The following is a 21,258-nucleotide window of genomic DNA, read 5'->3' on the forward strand; positions in this document are numbered from 1 at the left end:
AGTAAGTGGCAAACTTGCATACGGTACTTTAGGTCTATTTTTTTTACGTCTATGCATAGTAGTGTCAATTGTGGGGTTAAAGAGACACTGAAGCGAAAAAAAAATGATATTATGATTTGTATGTGTAGTACAGCTAAGAAATAAAACATTAAGATCAGATACATCAGTCTAATTCTTTCCAGTACAGGAAGATTTAAGAAACTCCAGTTGTTATCTCTATACAAAAAAGCCATTAAGCTCTACGACTTTCAAAGTCGTGGAAAGGGCTGTTATCTGACTTTTATTATCTCAACTGTTCCTGGATTATTTACTTTTTCTCTGCTAGAGGAGAGGTCATTACTTCACAGACTGCTCTGAAAGAATCATTTTGAATGCTGAGTGTTGTGTAATCTGCACCTATTATAGAATGATGCAATGTTAGAAAAAACACTATATACCTGAAAATAAAAATATGAGAATATTTTCTTTGCTGCTAATCTTCTAGTAATTATTCATAGTACACAACCAATTCACTATATCATATATTTTTTTTCGCTTCAGTGTCTCTTTAAGTGGAAAAATGGATCCCAATGCTGCTTTATGTAATGTTCTACTGTTTTCCAGAGGTTTGAAACTAATGGGCACTCCCAAAGCATGTGAATTAGACTACCTGTGTATTTTGAGCATTTCCAACACAATGGGGAGGAATCTGCTGAGAAAGTCGCTAGTTTCCTGGGCGTTATGTACCAACGTGTTAAAAAATTTTATGCATTGCTCCCAATGCGAGTTGCATTTGGATAGTTTCATTTTCTTCTTCGTTCTTGTTATTTGATCCACTGATAGGTTGATACCTGGGTCATATGACCAGGTTTGGATATATTTTTCGATGGGGGAACGTGGGCTGGATATGATATCGTTGTACCATAATGATATCCCCCCTTTGACTGGGATAGTTGAGTTTAGCATTGTAATAATCTGGCTATTCATTTCGGGGATTTTAATCTTATTTGACCTCAGGAAACTAGCCATTCTCTGCCATGTAAAGTGGTAAGTTGTGGGAAGATTATATTCCCTTTTAATATCTGGAAAGGATTTGAGAGTATCACCTTTATATAAGTCATTAAGGTTATTAAGACCTGCCACTCTCAGAGGTAATGTGTTAAGGTCTGGTATCATTATTTGTAAAGCAGTTATTGGGATTCTCGGAGTGATATATAAACCTTCGTGTGGTGGATGTTTTAAATAGTATTCCCAAGATAGGAGTGTGGACGTGATGGTTGGGTAAGAGTATTTAATTGGTTTGTATCCGAATGTCATACTCGAGATGAGGTCTCTTGGGCACAACGTTAATATATCTTGTTCCAATGAGACCCACTTTTTATCTTTAGGTTTGGACCACCATGCTTTAATAAAATCTAGATTGCTTACATGGTAGTACGCTTCTATATCTGGGAGGCCTATGCCACCCAAGTTTTTGGGCCATGTCATAGTTTTGTAGGCTATTCTGGGTTTTTTCCCTGCCTTGGTTTTTGATTTTATGCCCGACAGTTACTCCTTAAAAACGTGGCCGTCAGCGATTTCAATTTTAGATGTCAACAAAGCCTCAGTGTTTACATCTTGCTGTGGCCTTTAACATTTTCCATTGATCATCGTTCCTGCTTTCCTTTACCTTTCTCCTCTGTTTGTTTACGCACACCTTCCCCTGCATATAGTACTTCACGCTAACAACTGTCTAATCTTTCTTGCCCTGCAGAGTATATTGTTCCTGTGTTGCGGTATTGCGGGTGTGACTTGGCATCCACCATGCACACACATCAGTGATAAGACTGGCAGGGCTATATCCTGGCCCTGCCCGCGCTGTGTACCCACTTGTCATTGAATAGGAGATAGTCTGTGTATGTTGGCATGGAGTTCTTTTCTTAGCGTACTATTCTAGGTCATCGAAGCTTGGCACGGCGCCCGTGTGACCTGCCTGTGCTCGTCATTGCGCCTGAGCGAGTGTGCGTGTATGAATGGAGGCTGGCACTGCCCGCTGTGTGTGTCACTCAGGGTGTGGCGAGTGTTATCTGCAGTTTCCTCTGATTCACCTCCTACCCCCAGGCATTCCAGACATGCAGGTAGTGAGACTCCTGCTATTAGTCACAGCACAGGCACTTAACCGTTACCCAGCAGAAGGATTATAGGCATCATTAACCCCTTGCAGTGCCACAGGAGCATCATATGACGGCTCCCGGGTAGCAGATATGCACAATTACACTGATGGATGCAAAAAAATCAATTACGCCTCGCTTATACCGGGCTGAAGACAGTCAATTCATTTTGTTAATTTATAAAAACGAAATGGGACACTCCCAGGATTCCACAGGCTTTTAGGTATTAACCCCTGAGTGGCATTTGTATTTAGCTTAAAGCGGAATATAACCCTGCATTTCAACTTTGCTCTAAAACATTATTTACAGTATATTATATGCAACCAGCATTTTTTTTTTTACTAGACCAGCATTGGAAGGGTTACACAGGGCTTTAAAGTCCCTAGAGATTTCTGCAGACGCATCCGAACTTCAGTTAGATACTTTTTGTTTACAAATATGTATCTTTTAAGTGTTTATTGTGACTCATCTCTCTCACTGAGAAGGAGCTTGGAGGACAGCCAAAGAGTGTGTAACTGTTTATCAATAGATACATCTAACTAAATAGAATGTAACTATCTGAACGTCTGCACGGAACTTAAAACCTCTGTGTTTAACCCTTCCAATGCTGGTCTAGTAAAAAAAAAATGCTTTTTGCATATAATATGCTGTAAATAATGTTTTAGAGCAAAGTTGAAATGCAGGGTTATATTCCGCTTTAAGAGAGGGATATGGAGGCTGCCATATTTATTTCCTTGTAAAAAAAATACCAGTTGCCTGGCAGCCCTTTTGATCTTCTGGCATAAGTAGTTTCTAAGTAAAAACCCTGGAACAAGCTCAGTGTTCTCCCCAGGAATTTTTTGGAGCCGGGTGGCATGAAAAAGTAGCCGGGTGGGGCAAGATGGGAGAATGCAGGGCCGGTGCTTCTCTGCACAACTCTGCTTACAGCATAGGAGGAAGTGAGCCGATGACAGCCGGGTGCTCACCAAAACTAGCCGGGTGGAGCACCCAGCTAAAAGAGCCTGGAGAGAACACTGAAGCGTATGGCTAATCCAATAAAACCTGAGTCAGAGTACCTGATCTGCTGCATGCTTGTTCAGGGTCTATGGGTAAAAGTATTAAGGGGCCCATACACTTAACGATTTTCCCGCCGATATACAGCAGATTCGATCACTGTGATCGAATCTGCTGTGAAATCGCTGCGCAAACGCTGACCGAACGATCGATTTCCATCCGAAATCGATCGTTCCGGTCGATCCATCCGTGCGGAAGATTTCGCTCGATCGACGGCGGGTCAGGAGTGCATCGATGGCGGCGTTCGAATATCCGACGACCGGCGCTTGTGGCAATATAATACCTGCTCCGCCGATGCGTATCCCCGCTGTCACCGCTGTTCCTTCTCCACTGGGCTCCAGCAGGCTTCACTTCTTCCTGTCCTGACAGGAAGTTTAAACAGTAGAGCGCCCTCTACTGTTTAAACTTCCCCCGACAGGAAGTAAAGTGAAGCCGGAGCCCAGAGTGGAGAAGAAACAGCGGAGACCGGGGGACTCGCGCCGGCCGGAGCAGGTAATGTATGGGAGCTTCACAGATTGTGATCGGTTTCAGGCTGAAATCGGTTCACAATCTGTTTGCAGGAAAGGCGGCCATACGATCATTCTCTGATCAGATTCGATCAGAGAGGGATCTATCTGTTGGTCGAATCTGATGGGAAATCGACCAGTGTATGGCTACCTTTAGAACACAGGATCAGGTGGACTGCCAGGCAACTGGCATTGCTTAAAGGATACCACAACTGACATGTGGCATAATGAGATAGACATGGGTATGTACAGTGCCTAGCACACAAATAACTAGGCTGTGTTCCTTTTTTTCTTTCTCTGCCTGAAAGAGGTAAATATCAGGTATGTAAGTGGCTGACTCAGTCCTGACTAAGACAGGAAGTGACTACAGTGTGACCCTCACTGATAAGAAATTCCAACTATAAAACACTTTCCTAGAAGAAAATGGTTTCTGAGAGCAAGAAAGAGATAAAAAAGGGGGAAATTCTTATCAGTGAGAGTCACAATGTAGTCACTTCCTGTCTGAGTCGGGACTGAGTCAGCCACTTACATACCTGATATTTACCTCTTTCAGGCAGAGAAAGAAAAAAAGGAACACAGCATAGTTATTTGTGTGCTAGGCTCTGTACATACCCATGTCTATCTCATTATGCCACATGTCAGTTGTGGTATCCTTTAAGAGGGAATAAATATGGCAGCCTCCATATAGCTCTCACCTCAAGTTCCTTTTAAAGGCAGCCCATCAGTATAGCTATATGGCAGCCACCATTGCTGAACTTTTTACAGGTGCAAGACTTGTTTTTACAAATGCAAACTCTAAAGAGCTTTACTGCATATAACATAATACAATAGCTTCTATTTTACAATATTACTTTAGAAATCATTTAGTCAGTGTTTGCCCATTGTAAAATCTTTCCTCTCCCTGATTTACATTCTTAACCCTTTCCAGTCCGCTGTTGGACTTGGTCTGACAATGGATTATTTCCCTCCAGCTCCGATATGGGGCATAGTCTGATGAGGAGTGTAATGGCTGCCACTAGGGGCGCTGTTGTTGAAAATAATGCAAATCAGTCCCTCGTATGACCTCTGCTGGCCCCTCGCTGTGCTTCTGTGCCAAGTAGTATAAGTATTAAATAAGCGCACTTGGGCCCCCCACTGCCTACGTTGGCGCTGGATCTGCTCTGGCATGGCATCAGGCTACTTGGATCATGGAGTCAGACTAAATCCAATACTTTGATCCCCTTCGGGGCCAAGCTGGGCTAAGTAATTGTGAATTAAGCTGGTGTGTGTTCAACGCAGGGCAGAGCTACCAGGGCCAGATTTCTGCAAAGGCGACAGAGGCTTGGGCCTTGGGCGGCTGCAGCTTAAGGGGGCACCTGGACCTGAAATGGGTAGCTACATATGAAAGAGGAGGCTGCACAAGGAGAACACATGGAAAAGGGGAGCTGATGCCCAATAGAGCCGTACATGAAGGAGAGGGGCTGCAGTACATGGATGATACACATGGAATGGGAGGGGCGACACATGGAATGGGTGGGGTGCTGCTGCACGTTAAAGGGGAGCCCTGACATACTTAGGGCAGAAAAAGTATAAATCTGGCCTTGAGAGCTCCTGTGCACACACTAGCGCCAGCCACACCCCCTGCTGATAGATGCTAGTGCGAGGGAGTAGAGAACCACTTCCACCCCCTGCAGCAGGGATAGAAAAAGGCAATAGAAAGAAATACCTGCTCTCCCAGCATGCTCTGAGAGAATTCTGCATACCTAAACAGCCTAGGCTGTGACATCACTGGGAGGGTGGGGCTACTTACCAATACACAGCAATACCTATAGGTATAGGAAGTGTTTCTTATGCTGAAACCACAATAGCTTAACTTCAATTATTTATTTTTAACTATGCCCCCCAAACTTGCAAATTAGATAGTTTTTTTTTTTTTTTTAAATAAAAAGCACAAACCTGGCTTCTGGGAGATAGACGGTAACCTGGCCACACAGGAAAAGAGAGTGCTTGCACAGTTTGGCCCTCCCCATTCTATAAATGGGCCCCTTAAAGGGGAACTTCAGCCTAAACAAACATACTGTCATTAAAGTGGAATATAACCCTGTATTTCAACTTTGCTCTAAAACATTATTTACAGCATATTATATGCAACCAGCATTTTTTTTTTACTAGACCAGCATTGGAAGGGTTACACACAGAGCTTTAAAGTTCCGTGGATAGAAATGCAGACGCATCTGAAGTTTAGATAGATACATTTAAGTAAACACAATGTAACAAGTGTGGAATGTGACAAACACTCTCTGACTGTGCAGGAGCTGGAGGACAGCCAGAGAGTGTGTAACATTCACCACTTGTTACATTGTGTTTACTTAAATGTATCTATCTAAACTTCGGATGCGTCTGTATTTCTATGCACGGAACTTTAAAGCTCTGTGTGTAACCCTTCCAATGCTGGTCTAGTAAAAAAAAAAATGCTGGTTGCATATAATGTACTGTAAATAATGTTTTAGAGCAAAGTTAAAATACAGGGTTATATTCCACTTTAAGTTACATTACTTATGTTAATTAAAATAGATAGGTAATATAATCTCTTACCCACCCTGTTTTAAAAGAACAGGCAAATGTTTGTGATTTCATGGGGGCAGACATCTTTTTGGTTGAAAGGAGGTGACAGGGAGCATGAGACACAGTTCCAACTATCCTGTGTCCTGATCTCCCCTCCCAGCTGCTAGGCAATGAGAACAACAACATCAGAAATCCCATCATGCTTTGCACAGCATCAGGGGAAAAATGCCCGGGAAGATTTCTTTGATGGGGCGGAGCTTAGCTTTTGTGCAGCTAAAAATGAGGCTTGGATAAGAAAAACAAAGTTCTGATGCTGTGAAACTGATAAAGAAACACCAAGCCTTTTCAGTGCTGCGGAGTAGATTTTTAGTCTGGAGGTTCACTTTAACCTTTCTGAAACAGCTGGATGGAGGTTGCCCAAGGCTAAGCTGCGGAGATGCTTCTACCATGACTTGTAATCATGAGCACAGCCGGTTTAGTGGGAACCAGAGAAGCCGTTCACTGTCAGGTGTATTCGCAGACACATTCCCACCGCAAGCTTCTGATGAGGTAAAGCAGACCACCTCCGTCTAGCTCTGTGTCAGGATACAGGGGAGAGAAGGTGTGGGGGGGAGGCAGAGAAGCGGGGGAGAGAAGGTGTGGGGGGGGAGGCAGAGAAGCGGGATGAGAAATGGAGGAGGAGACACCGAATGAAAATGTGAAGAAAGACACCAGGATTATTCTGCAAGATCTGCAATGCCGCATTCTTCTCCTTAATCCTTGGCACGGGATAAGATACCGCACTTATAATGGATGTATATGCTGTATACTCGCAATTTATTACCAGTACAGTCCCAATTAGAACTGGCTGCAGAATCACTGGTTTCAGCCCAACAGTTCATTTTCTTACAGATTGCTTCTCATAAATTTTTTTTTACAATAAAACAATTTAATGGATATGTCATTGACACTAAAACCTTTTTGTAAATTGTTATGAAATTACTTTTTTTATGCTACCATGGCGACAGGCCGCTGTCTGGTGGGTGGTGAAATTTAAATTTTGGCATCCGTATTTCCTTGCACTGTGTTTAGTATGTGAAAGGGGATTATCTGAAGTGAGCTTAATATGGAGGCTGCCATTCTTTAATAATGCCAGTTGCCTGACTTCTGTGGAGATCTGCCTCTTATACCTTAAAGCGGGTCCGAGATAAACTTTTACTCATTGCATAATTATGTTCCTTTCCTATAGTTTATAGGGCATTCCTCAAGCCAAATACCTTTTTTGTTTTGTTTTAATACTCTAATTCACTATAAACTAAACAAGCCTCGCCCACAGCTTTTCAGAGAGCCTTGGCACTCAGTCCCAGGTAGCAAGGGCTTATGGGAGCTCAGTCTGGGCAGGAGGAGGAGGAGGTAAGTAGTCATTGATTTCAGAGGCAGAGGGGAGGAGGGAGGAGGAGAGGGGACTGAATGTATACACAGGCAAGCTGATAGCATCTCCAGCCCTCAGCATGTGACAATGTGACAAACAGAACATGGCTGCCCTCATTGTGTCACAGCAATAAATAATCATAAATCTAAACTTTAGATAAGATATATAGACAATTTACTTGTTCTAGTTAGTTTTTCATCTCGGATCCGCTTTAAAGAGAATCTGTAAAAGAATAAAAAAACAAAAAAACAGCCTGTGAGGGATACTTGCCTCAGGAGGGGGAAGCCTCTGGATCCTAATGAGACTTCCTCTGTCCTCTTCACCCTCCGGGATCCAGCGCTGGCAGCCCCCGAACAGCGGCAATGTAAATATTTACCTTCCGCCCTCCTGCACAGGCACAGTAGCGGCTTTCTGGCACGGAGATAACATACAAACTCTGTGCTGGCTGGAATTGGAACCGGGGACCCAGATCTGCAAGGTGAGAGTGCTAACCACTACGCCATCGTGCTGCCCTACTTTATATAAATACTTCATATAGAACATATATGTCAGATTCCAGCCCGTGGGCCGAATCTGGCCCTCTGAGCCATTCAAACTGGCCCTCAAGTGGTTTTCCCACTTAACATTATGTTTGGCCCACTCTAGGTGAAGCTGTAGATCACCAGAAAGCCATATGGGGAGAGAGAAAGCTCTAAACACTAGGGCAGAGTTTTGCAGAAAACTACACACAATCACAGATGGGGTAATTAGTGTTGCAGCAGAGCTGATTAACTACCTCTGTGGTTTTATACAAAACGTGCACTGTTGGGCCTTGAGGACAGGGTTGGGGAACACTGCACTAGGGAACTGTATAGGGCAGGGAGGACCACCTGGGAACTGTATAGGGGAGGACCACTAGACACCTAGGAACTGAATAGGGGAGGGAGGACCACCTGGGAACTGTATAGGGGTTGGAGGGGGCCTTTAGACCCCCTGGGAACTTTATAAAGGAGGAAGGTGGCCAGTAGAGATTGAAGTTGGCCTGTGGCTAGGTCCCAGAGAACAATTTCAGCCCACTTTGTATTTGAGTTTGACACCCCTGATCTAGAAGGACAACATTTTCCGCTGACTGCTTGCTTTTTAACATGGTGAGCTTTGAGGATCCAGGAAGCTTTCTGGAGCATTGAGAGGCTTTTATCTACTGAGGTATCTAACTTTGTACCCCTTCCCACTTCAGGTTGTGTTTTCAGATCATCATTGATGGATTTATAAATCGCTCAGTAATCTCCTATAAGGACAGTTGGCTAATTATCCCATTTTATATCTTCTACAGGTTATTGGCGGGAGCTCCCCAGGATGCAGCGCCCTCTGGTGTCAATGTCAACAGGACAGGTGCCCTTTATGCTTGCCCTATCTCCATGTCCAAATCTGACTGTTTCCGAGTCTCCGTTGACCAAAAAAGTGAGTTTGAGAGCTGTGATTATTTTAACCCGTAACACACAAAGCTGCCCTGAGCAGGCCTGAATTTGGTCTATAGGCAGTGATGGTTTTGCTGGGAATACACGGCTCGTTTCTGCCGTGCGTTTTTCCTCTCAATGGTTTGGCCACTCGATTCTGCAGTCGATTCTGTTAGCTTCTGCTCATTTTTCTTATCTTTTTCCATTCACTTCTATCAGACATCGAGCAGCAAAAGAGTCGAAAGGGAGATCGGACATGTCGGAAGTTATCTATCGAACCATCTAATCAGCTACAAAACAAACCGTGTATTCCCAGCATTGGACGTATTGCTCAGCCAGTGATTGAAAGCATGTCTGTACACACATCCAATTTTCATTGGTTCATTTTACCACATCAGTGTGAGAGCTTCCCTACCCAATCTGTGAATATGATTCAAAATCTGTTGGCCCTCAAACTACCTTGATGTGGGAAAATTGGCCAAACAAAATGTAATGTATGTATGCACCCTTCGTTTCTACAATTCCCTCCAATAGTCTGACACTGACATTATCTTTGAGCTCTCTGTTCCTCCCTCTTCATTTCTGTAGGAATATATAAATGTGACTTAGGATTAGTCTTTTTTTGTTTTGTTTAAGTCAATGGGAACTGCTAAAAAAATGAAGTAGATACTTACCTAAGGAGAGGGAAGGCTCTGGGTCCTATAGAGCCTTGCTGCTCCTCTCTTGGTCCAAGGCCTTCTGCAAGCCCACCGCTGCTAAAGCTTCTGCGCATGCATGGAGTCAAGTTCCTGCAGGCCAAGTAGCTTGAAGCTGGTGGTGCACACAGAAGGAAGTCATGCATGAGTGGCTACCTGCCGTGCAGAGACCATGCTTGCACATGCGCACTAACACAAGTGCAGCCACAAAAGCATCATCGACAACCCCTTGTCGAGCATGCTTAGAGGGACCCCACACTGGAATGGTGGTCCACAGATGGTCAAAGAAGCTCCTGGACGATACTACCTCCACTGAGGTAAGGCCTGGGTCACACTAGCCTTTTTTGCTGATCGGAACCGGAATGTATTCAGTACAAACGGAACGGATGTGAATGGATCCAATGTTCACCTATGGATCCATTCACATGCGTCCGTTGGTACGGATACGTTCTGTACATTCTAAAAATTGCTGCAGGCCCTAATTTTCCGGACCGTTCTGCCCAGCGGAACGGATCCAGGCAAAAAATGCTGCAGCATTGGGGCAATGGGAAACGGAATGTTTCTTCACACTAGAAGAAATGGACCATACCACGGGGGATGGGGGCATGTGCAGACGCAAATCTAGAGATGGGAGGGGGAGGGAGGGTGCAGCAGCCGGGTGGGTGGGTGAGGGAGGCTTTATACATACCTAATTTTCAGTAGTAGCCGACGGTAGAGGCTTCCGTCTTCTTCTGCGTCATGTGACTACATGTGACTAGTCACATGACGCGCTGTGTAGTCACAGCGGAAGAGGAGGAAGCCTCTACCACCGGCTACTACTGAAAATTAGGTATGTTTTTGCTGAGTGAAAACTGATCCGATCAATCATTGATCAGATCCGTTTTCACTGTGTGAATGGGCCACGGACTGAGCCATCCGGATCCTGTGAAGCGGAGACCAGATCCTCTCACCGGATCCTTTTGGCTAATGTGAACTGGGCCTTAGTATCTCATTTTATTATTTTCACTTTAGGTGCGCTGCCTGGACAATTTTTAATAAATCCAGGCCAGGCTTGCTGGGTGTCCTATGTTCTTCGCTGTTCCTGGTGTTCCACAATCTCCAGACTGTTGCGTGATCATTTTCTGTTTAACGTTACAGCCTTGGAATGTTTTAGGTGCAATTTAATAAAGTAAATATTACTTTTATTATTGTAATGTGAGGAATTCTATGTGTTAGCAGCAGTCCTTCATTGTGATGTGTTGCAGCTGCTGCTGAACGTGTGGACAGCGCCCACATATCTCCAGCAGTAGCCTGGCCTGTGAAGGTCTCTCTGGACAAATGAACACCTCCAGGCTGCTCATGACTTGTCTGGAGGAAAACACTTTCAGCCTCAGCACTGAACTAGAAGCATTGGCTGGTGGATAGAGAAGCCGTGTTTTTTTTTTTTTTTAAACGGATCTGAGATGAAAAACAAACTATAACAAGTAACTTGACTATATATCTTATCTAAAGTTTAGATAGTTTACACATCAAATCTAGCTGCCAACAGCTTCAACAGTTTATGATTATTTATTCCTGTGATACGAGGGCAGCCATGTTCTGTTTGTCACGTTGTCAAAGGGTGAGGGCTGGAGATGCTATCAGCTTGCCTGTGTGTAAATCCAGACCCCTCTCCTCCTCCCTCCTCCCCTCTGCCTCTGACATCTCTGGCTAGTAACACCTCCCCCTCCTCCTCCTGCCCAGACTGAGCTCCCACAAGCCATTGCTACAGTGCCAAGGCTTTCTGGAGAAGCTGTGGGCAAAGCTTGTTTCGTTTATAGAGAATTAGAGTATTAAAACAAAACAAAAAAAGTATTTGGCTTGAGGAATGCCCTATAAACTATATGAAAGGAACACAATTATGCAATGAGTAAAAGTTTCTCTCGGATCCATTTTAAGTTAAACACCAGCTATGATGAATGACTTTGTAATTCAGTTATGTTGGACACCTAAAATGAGAAGCATATGGAAACTACCAGATTTATTTCATTTTAAACTGCACCACGCAGTTGCCTCATAGAGCTCTCACCCCCCAAATGTTGCTCAAGGGACCAAGTACCAATCCCTGTAGGCGACTTCTTTGTTCGTGTGTATGTACCATGAGGTGGAGGAACCTAAGATAGGAAGTTTAACATTCTTGGATCATTCCCCGGTAGTGAATAAAATCAAGTGAAATAATCATACATGGTTACATACAAGTATTTATGAGACCACAAAGTTAGGAAATTCATGGTGGAAAGTGTGAATAAAGGAAAGAGAAATACACTAACTTCATAAGTAACGTGATACAGAGGGGACAATACGGAATCCGTGTGCCAACATCCTCCAGGAATTTACTCAATACATGGATCTCTCGAATCCAAATTGTACACATTAGGCAGCCAAAATCAATTCTTTTCTAGACTCAATAAAAGTGACATCAGAGTTAGATAGGCCTTATCAGTAGAGGAAGTCAGCGTGAAAGAGGAAGTGCCCTGACAGTTTTGCCATAAAATTTTATCTCACCACTATAAACAAACGGTATTACCGGCTTTAACCTTTTAATGGTATAGATTTGACATGTCCTTACCCTCTATTAATAAATAGAGATATAAACATTTTTTTTGCGAAAGATTACTCGCTAACCTTATGGACATATTTAACAAAGAACTTGTAGGTCCATATAAGGCTGTTTTGCCAGCCTCAAAGGGAACCAGGGATAACGTCCACCATGACTGTCATATAGGCGTAATATCATGGGCCAATAGAACAAAAACTCAGTGAATATATTTATTATTATCTAGTATTTATAGGACCGACATCTTCTGCTGCGCTGTACAGAGTATATTGTCTTGTCACTAACTGTCCCTCAGAGGGGCTCACAATCTAATCCCTACTATAGTCATATGTCTATATATAGGCTATCATTCATAAAGCATTCCTGCATGCGGAAATGCTAAAAACAGCCGACTTTACCGAGCACTGAGCAACATGTGTATTCATAAAGGCTGTTTCCGCATGCGAAGCTAACATTTCCGAGCAGAGCGATAAATTACCGCATTGTGCGGTGATTCCATGCGGAAATGTAACAAAATGTCAATTCATAAAAACTTTACGCAGGCGGTATGCGGACAGGGATTACCGCTCCCCTGGATGTAGCGTTAGGCATGCGGAGTACATGTAAGTGAATGGGACAGACCTCCCAAGCAGCAGCAGAGAGAACACCGCACGGAGGGACTCGGCCAGCTTCTCCTGTTTCCACATGCCTACCGACAGCCTACCGCCAGCCTACAGCGGGATATCTCTGCACTCCTATCGCAACAGGCAACATTTTTATGAATGACCACCCAGAAGGCTGAAATACCGACAGCTGTGTTTCCCCGCACGGATTTATTTTACTGACAGCACTTTCATGAATGATAGCCATAGTGTAGAGTATGTATCATAGTCTAGGGCCAATTAACTTATTTCCATGTTTTTTGGATGTGGGAGGAAACTGAAGTCCCAGGCGGAAACCCACACAGACACTGGAAGTGCTTCAAGCCCTGGCTGAGATTTGAACCGGGGAACAAGCACTGCAAGGCAAGAGCGCTAACCACTATGCTACCGTGCTGCCCATGTAGTTAATGTTTGATGTCAAGAAAACCTTTGATTGGGTCTTCTGGGCTTTTTTGAAAACGGTATTAAAGAAAACGACTATGGGGAATCCTCTGTATGGGAAAATCATCATGACATTATTTTCTTCAGTAACAGTCCACTCAGGATTCTGTGGACTTAAAGCAGATTCAATAAACCTGAACAGAGGTACCAGAAATGGTGGTCCTCCCTCTCCGATACTCTTCAACCTTTCTATAAAGGCACGGTCGTTGGCAATAAAAAAAAAACAAAAAAAAACAAAACAAAACAAAAACAAAAAAAAACTTTAGTGTTCACAAGATAAACATTTTTCAGAAACACATCAAGCCTCTGGCTTTGGCTGAGAATGTCCTCCTGTGCCTCCCTCCCCAGAGAATTTTATACCATAGCTATAAATTTAAGAACGTATCCAATTTTGAGGTCAAGCTTCAAACACCGGTTTGAAGAGTATGAATGAATGAATGATTCTGGGATAGCAGAATTGGTGTAACCATGGTTTTTCCATCAAATGTCTTTCCTTTTCTTCCTCTTTAGAGCCACCTTCCTTCACCCTGCTTCTCTTGTTTTTTCCCCCTCTATTTTTTTTTCTTAGCTGTCTTCTCCTGATAGAACAGAGTACCCAAGCAGCTCGGGGCGACCCAAACCACTAGGAATGTATAGGGGGATAAAAGGGACCGAAAAGCCCTCCTACTAATAAGCAATGCTTGGTGGAATTTGCCTTCTTAAAACAGAAGGAAACTTGCAACAATTAAGCTATAAGTGAATATTTGTGGTTACCCACAATGCACCACTACTGAAAATGCAAATTATCCCTTTTCGCCCCTGTAAGCCAGGCTAGCATCCAGAACCGCTGGTGTATAGCAAGCCTATAGCTTTAAATATTACACAGCCACACCAACTACACATGTAGACAGCCTGTTTCGGGCTTTTGGCCCTCATCAGTACATGGCAGGGATTGATATGGCTGTATGGGAGAGGGCTTGGACCAGTACAGCAGAGTAACCAAGTAGCTCGGGGTGACCCAAACCACTCGGAATGTATAGGAGGATAAAAGGGACCAAAAAGCCCTCCTACTAATAAGCAATGCTTGGTGGAATTTGCCTTCTTAAAACAGAAGGAAATAAGTTTTTGTAGAATAAAAAAGTAAAATGTACAAAAGGTACAAGTCACAGATGTTGTTATTGTTCCATGCCCAGTCTAATAAAACCTCAATATTCTTCTTTAACATTCAATAAAGTTTTAAATGCCCGATGTCTAAGAGTATTTGTGTGCTGCTCTTCTGTCTGCAGGTCAACCTGGCCAAAACTTAATTGAGAACATGTGGTTGGGAGTCACTGTAGAGTCGATGGGACCTGCTGGCCGTGTCCTGGTAAGTGAAGGATTCTCTTTTTACTTTTTGCATGATTGTATCTCAAGCTTTGGTACATTTTGCACATTGTATCTCAGTGTACCACAGTGCTTTGTACATCCCACCTTTGTGTACCCTCTGTACTTTTTGCTTCATGGCACCTTCATCCTCTTGGTACGTTTTTGCCTCACTGTACTGTACTATATTCCTGACAAGGTACTGACAAGACAGAAGCTGTCACTTAAATGCCTGAAAATTAACTCTTTCAGGCAGTAAACTGAACAAAGAAAAACAGCCTGGTTATTAAAGATTATTAGTAAACAAAGAGACTAGTTGCGCTGGGCCTAAAGATGTTATCTAGCAGTTTAGCGAATAATAGATAATGTTCAACTTAATGAAAACATTTATCAGAATTTATTCAAAATATACTTATAAAACACAAACTGTCAGTTGTTGCATAAATAAAGCAATTTTTTCATCACAATATTGCATATATTTCATATTCAATGTATATACATATCCACTCACTCAGACATACACATCAACCTACTCCACTCCTATTAAGGATTAAAAAGACATTACAAGTGACACATATTCAGAGCTATCAATAGAGACTATACCATACAGATTTTTTATTTTAAAACCTCTCTATTTTAGTTTTTATCCCATTTTTTATCCCAATTTTTATCTTGATTTTTTTCATGCACATTGGAAGGTCTGTGTATACATCTTTAGGCCCAGCGCAACTAGTCTCTTTGTTTACTATTGATCTATCAGTTTATATGAGGTGAGTGGGTCCCCATATTTAACTAGTTTGCAGCAGGTGAAACAGCACGCTCATAGGAGCACCTCCACAAGCGCCCTCCATATTGCTTATAAACCTTTTGGTTATTAAAGATTACCTAAATTACAAATTACAGTTTGCTTTAAACCAAATAAGTTGCTAAGATATATGAAATCACACAAAATAAAGTGTGATTTTCTCACCCCCAGGGTCCGTATTCCACATATGGTCTTGAAATCCCCCAGTGTGAAATTGGGCCGGGGTGATTTTTTTTTCTTTCCAAACCATAAGTGCAAAGGATGCTGGGGGATTGATGTCATAACTCCACCCTCCATGTCCATGTCATCTAATCAAGGCAGGTAGACAGACATCTGAAATAAGAATTATAGCAAACAAACCTGATAAGACAGGCTGCAGCAGTTCTCCTGTCTCTCCTCTCCTCTCTGTTACACACTGTGAAAAGAGAAGTAATTTGATCCAGGCAGGCAGAGAGCAGGGGAGGGAGGGGCAGGGGAGGGAACCAGGCTGGAGGGGAGGGCACAATACTTTTTCAAGGCTTCAGCATTAAGACAAAGAAGTAAGTGCTACTACAGATGTAAATGTGAGTCTGTTCTATCCACTACGTATTCCTACATATATGTATTACCATTCAAATCTTTATTTTTGGCCGGAGGTGCTCTTTAATCTGTTTTGCACTGAACGTACACGTCTATCTAATCATGTCACCTGTCGCCTCGGCTACACTTTAATACCTCGAGCCTCCTCATACCTCCTTTCATTCTGCACCATGTCGGCTCAGCAGATCTCCCCCTGGCCTGTACTGTGCTTCAGTGAGCACACCATTGTTATTACACTATGCTTAGTTCATTAGCACCTTTGTACTCTAATATTATAACTTTGGCCGATGTGTCATTTTCCTCCTGTATTGCCAAGTACTATCAGGCTTCCTGTATCCTGAGGTTCTCGTATTCTGCATTCACAGCTGCTCCTCTGTGTCCTCTTCCTCCTCCGTCTGCCGCATCAGGATATTGGAAAAATGTCTGACATCTGCAATGCATCATCATTGTCATTGCCGGTTAATGCGAAAAAAAGGGGTTTTGATGAGATTAGCTTAGCTCAGTGTCAGCGTGAATGTGTTTGGGGAATGATAGGACAGTAAGAGCTCTGCTACAGTGGTCCAGGGCTGTCCCGGGCTTGGTCTGTCAGCAGCAGAGCCACAGCCAAGGTGGAGCATTTACCGTTAGCTTTGTTTTGGACAGCAGCAGAGTTCCAACACTGCAGTTACATCAGAAAGCAAGCTGCCTCCATCACTACGTTGGCCTCAATTCTGGTAGCTATGTGAGGTAAATATTTTTTTGTAGGTAAAATACCTCATGCTGTAAAACATGAGGTGAATGTATAAAGTTAGGTAAAACATGAGGTATTTCAGCGGTAAGCATGCAGTAAATAAATAATAGTCCCCTTTAACTGTCTTCCATAAGCTAGTCCATAGGGTAGTCTTTGGAAGGTTTTTTTTTTGTTTTGTTTTGTTTTTATTAGGGGGGGGAAGGTGTATTTGATTATGTAGCAACCTATGAAAAGTATATTTATAAACATCCCTTATTAAAAAAAAATCTAGTAAATATTCAGTTTTATTTCTACTATTCTTTTCTATTGCACAGCCTGAATAGGAGCGACACTAAAACAGAAATAGGAACTCCAGTAAAAACTGCAAAATGCACACAAATTGCCTTTACCTCCAGGTGCAGGCAGGTCTTACACTGATCGGTAAATTATGTGTTAACATGCCACCTAATTTCCACGAGAATAGCTATTTTCGGTAAATTACCTCATGATCTACCTCATAATTTACCTCATGATTTAAAACATGACTAAAACCTACGAGAATTGCTAAATGTCCTTACCTCATGAGGTAAATTACCTCACATGAGGTCATTTGTTTGATAACCCTACAAGAGTTGAGACTGTAGAGATCAGCCTTTCCTCCGCCAGTTCTATACCTACATTGTAAAACAAAGTCACTTTATTGACGAGTTACCACCACTGCAAACATTTGAAAGAACTGCACACCTATAGTTGGTGGATGCTGCATGCAGGATTCTTGGGCAATAGTAAAGCCACAGTCCAAAGGAGGAAGCCACAGGCACAGGTCAGGAACTTCAAGTGAACTCCCATCACACACATAAGCAATTCATCTGACCGTATGACCTAGATTGTTTCAAGGCCTATATGGTCTCCTTTGTCAAGGCATGGGGCAGATAAACCCGTACACCAAAATTGTGCATACTGTACAATAAATAGCCTCTACGTTGAAACCCCCAGACGCTGGCCTAGGCCTGGGCAAACTTGGCCCTCCAGCTGTTAAGAAACTACAAGTCCCACAAAGCATTTGCCTTTGAGTCATGACCGTGGCTGTAAGACTCCTGCAATGCATTGTGGGACGTGTAGTTCCTTAACAGCTTGAGGGCCAAGTTTGCCCATGCCTGCGCTAGCCCCTAGATTTGCGGGAAACGCCCCCAAAAAATTCTGAAAACTGTTTATGCTGTCACCTTAACTTTTGTTTACATCACTCAACCGCAATGCCTCACCTTAAGGCCTCTTGCACACTACATGCAATTCCGACTTTTTTTTTTTTTATTTGATCCGATTTTTGATTCCGATTAAAAAACGTACTGCATGCTGCTACATTTTTAGTCGGAATAAAAAATCGGACATATAAAAAATCGGAATCGCATGTAGTGTGCAAGACACCTAAGTGTTACTTGAGATGTCTGGCGCTGTAACCAAAGTGCTTACTGGCTGGCCAAGAGAGTGGTGTGTGGGCATGTTGTGGGGGATAATGCCCCAACAGGGCTCTCGCCAGCAGCCTTATCAGTGGCTATCGCTGCTGAACAGCGCGGGGACCCGCCCACAAGTACAGGGAAGAGTGCCCGGCACCTTCTGAGCCATGCTTTCCTTTTTCTGGGCAATGCCTCCTTTTCGTTGGAAATGGCAGGTGGCATGGTAAACTGTCCACTGAGCATCCCACAAAACTGTCACCAACGTCACAGCCCTCACATTAGAAAGAAGGTAAGGATTGGTGAGTAGTCCACATGGCCACGCCCCATTTCGGAACAATTAGAGGAATGGATGAATGGTACCTTATGCCACACTCCACTCCCAGAACAAGATTGCATGCCAGAAGATGATGCGGTGGGCCACCTCCAGATGGCTGGTGGGACGAATGGCGATTATTCGTCACAGCTACTGACTGGGTTGAAGTTCAAGCCTGGTTAAAGTTCCTCTTTAAAATCCAGTATTTGGCAGAGTGAAAAACCGATGTGAAATCGAAATTAAACAAAGCTCATTCAACAATGACCAAAATAAATACAAATTCCAAACAATATTTCTAGCTAGTAAGGCTAGGTTCACAGTAGGATGTTGCATTGTTAAGTTGCAACGCAACAAAAAAGTGGTAATGCAGATAAACGCTGCGTTACAGAATACAGTCAATGGAAAGTATGCTTTCCTGTACCTGGTAACGGTTGCGTTTAGAGGTAACGTACTGCAGCAGTGCGTTACCATAACGCTACATGTTACCATGCAATGCTAACGTCGCACTGTGAAAGTCGCATAGACTTTGAATTGCATTGCGGTAAGCTGCGTTGTAACACTTAACCTCCTTGGCGGTAACCCCGCGTGTGACACGGGGTAAGCCGCCGGAGGGTGCCGCTCAGGCCCCGCTGGGCCGATTGACATCATTTTTTTTTTCAAACCCGCAGCTAGCACTTTGCTAGCTGCGTGTTTGGTCTGATCGCCGCCGCCGATGCAGCCTCTACCCGCCACGGATACAGGCCCCCCCCCCCCCGCATACCCCTAGCGCAGCCTGGCCAATCGCCGCCAGGCTGCGCTATGGGGTGGATCGGGACTCCCTGTGATGTCCATGACGTCACTCCATTCGTTGCCATGGTGACGGGGAAGCCCTCAAGGAAATCCCGTTCAGAACGGGCAAGTAGCACCGGCGGCGATCGGAGGGGACGGGCGGACGCCGCGGGGAGAGGGGAAGCATGTAGCTAGCGCTAGGCTAGCTACATGCTAAAAAAAAAAGTGAAAAAAACCCTCCCGCGGCTGCGCAGCCGCGGGAATTATACCGCCAGGGGGGTTAATGCAGCACCGCAACGTCCTACTGTGAAACTAGGCTGAAACTTTATTACAATAGTTAGAATAAATAGCTGCAGAAATGGTGCTTGTATTAGTACCGCAAAGTCCCTGTTATCCGGCACCCACGAGGATTGGCTGATGTCGCAGAAGCGTGTCTTCTGAAGCGTGCCTTCTTGTTGCTTGAGACTCGATGTTAAAAATAGGCCTACCTAATACAGTACAATCCCTGACTCTGGATACATACCATGAACTCTGTATTAAATGTTAAAATGCAGTAACTTAGAGTATATTTACCTTGGGCGAGCCATGGAATCCGATCTTTAAGAACAGCAGAGCCGACAAAAAGCCTAAGAAGTTGCCTTCACCACTGTGAGTGCTGCCTAAGATTTGTTCTGGTTGGTTGAGACTTCTGGTTAGTTGAGTTCTGGATAACTGGGACTCTACTGTAAATGAGTTGCATGCTTTGGGGAATTGGGGAGGGCCTCATCCTCTTGTGTGTTTTATGCATTTGACAACCACTCTAATAATAGAGATGTTTGGAGAGTAAAATCCTATGATCAGCAAAAAGCTCCATACACAACATTGCTGTACGCTGTCATTAACATAATTGGTATCTCTGTATTCGGTCCCCTCTATTTCATCTCAGCGGTAGAAAGTGTTGGCGTTGGCAAAGTGCACTGCAATTAGCAAAGTGTTAATTCAGGGATTTTCTGTTGCATTTAATTTGTGTAACAGGCTTTGATAAATGGAGGCACACCTTTTTAAGTTCAGAGAGCTTTGGCACATAGTGTGGGAGTGATGCATTCTGGGACACTGTGAAAAGGATTCTGGGAAGATGGAGTGGGTTCAGAAATTGATTACATAGTTAAAGTATTATAGCAGTTGTTAAATATATACATTAAGGCTGCTTTCACAGTGGGACGTTACAGGCGCACGTTAGAGCAGCCTGTAACGCAGCCCACCGCACAGCAATGAAAAATCAATGGGCTGTTCACAGTGCACACGTTGTGTTACATTGTAACGCAGCAGGCAAAAACAAAGTGCTGCATGCTGTGCGTTATAAGCGGCTAAGCCGCGTTAGACTGTTTGCACATGCTCAGTAGTGTTGGAGGAGGAGGAGGTCTCCCCTCCTCCGCGGCCAGGCACATTGCTAATTAATACTCACTGCACGTGTGACATGCAGTGTTTACTTCCTGAAGCGCCGCTCTGTGCGGCGATTGGCCGGCGGGACCACGTGATGCCGCATGCGTCCAAGAGTACGCATCACAGGACGCGTGAAGAGCGAGATCTGACGTCCAGCCTCTACCCCACTATGTGTTGCGTTAGGAGCACGTTATGCGACCTTAACGTAGCATCTAACGCGAAGGTCTTAGTGGGAAAGAAGCCTAAAAGTGGATGTATAGTTTGGCTAAACAAAACTGCACCAAATCTCTGTGGATGGTTCTGATTTACCCAGGTTACGGTCTATGCCAAAACATACATAGGGAAGTTTAAAGAGGAACTTTAGCGAAAAGGAGGAATAAAATTAATCAATGCATTGCAAATTGAGAAGTTAAAAAAATAGAAGAGGGATCAAGAA

At 43.7% G+C, this 21,258-nt stretch overlaps 1 protein-coding gene across 2 annotated transcripts in view; it reads left to right on the forward strand.

Moving 5' to 3' along the window:
• ITGA3 (integrin subunit alpha 3) overlaps window positions 1–21,258 on the forward strand; it is a 180,530-nt gene that overhangs the window by 57,747 nt on the left and 101,525 nt on the right. For both annotated transcript variants that reach the window (XM_068263981.1, XM_068263982.1), the window contains exons 2-3: window positions 8,956–9,083; window positions 14,697–14,776. In XM_068263981.1, coding sequence (XP_068120082.1) covers window positions 8,956–9,083; window positions 14,697–14,776 — 208 coding nt within the window. The remainder of the gene's footprint in view (window positions 1–8,955; window positions 9,084–14,696; window positions 14,777–21,258) is intronic.

This window comes from Hyperolius riggenbachi, chromosome 12 (assembly GCF_040937935.1).
Source record: "Hyperolius riggenbachi isolate aHypRig1 chromosome 12, aHypRig1.pri, whole genome shotgun sequence".
Classification (NCBI taxonomy): domain Eukaryota; kingdom Metazoa; phylum Chordata; class Amphibia; order Anura; family Hyperoliidae; genus Hyperolius; species Hyperolius riggenbachi.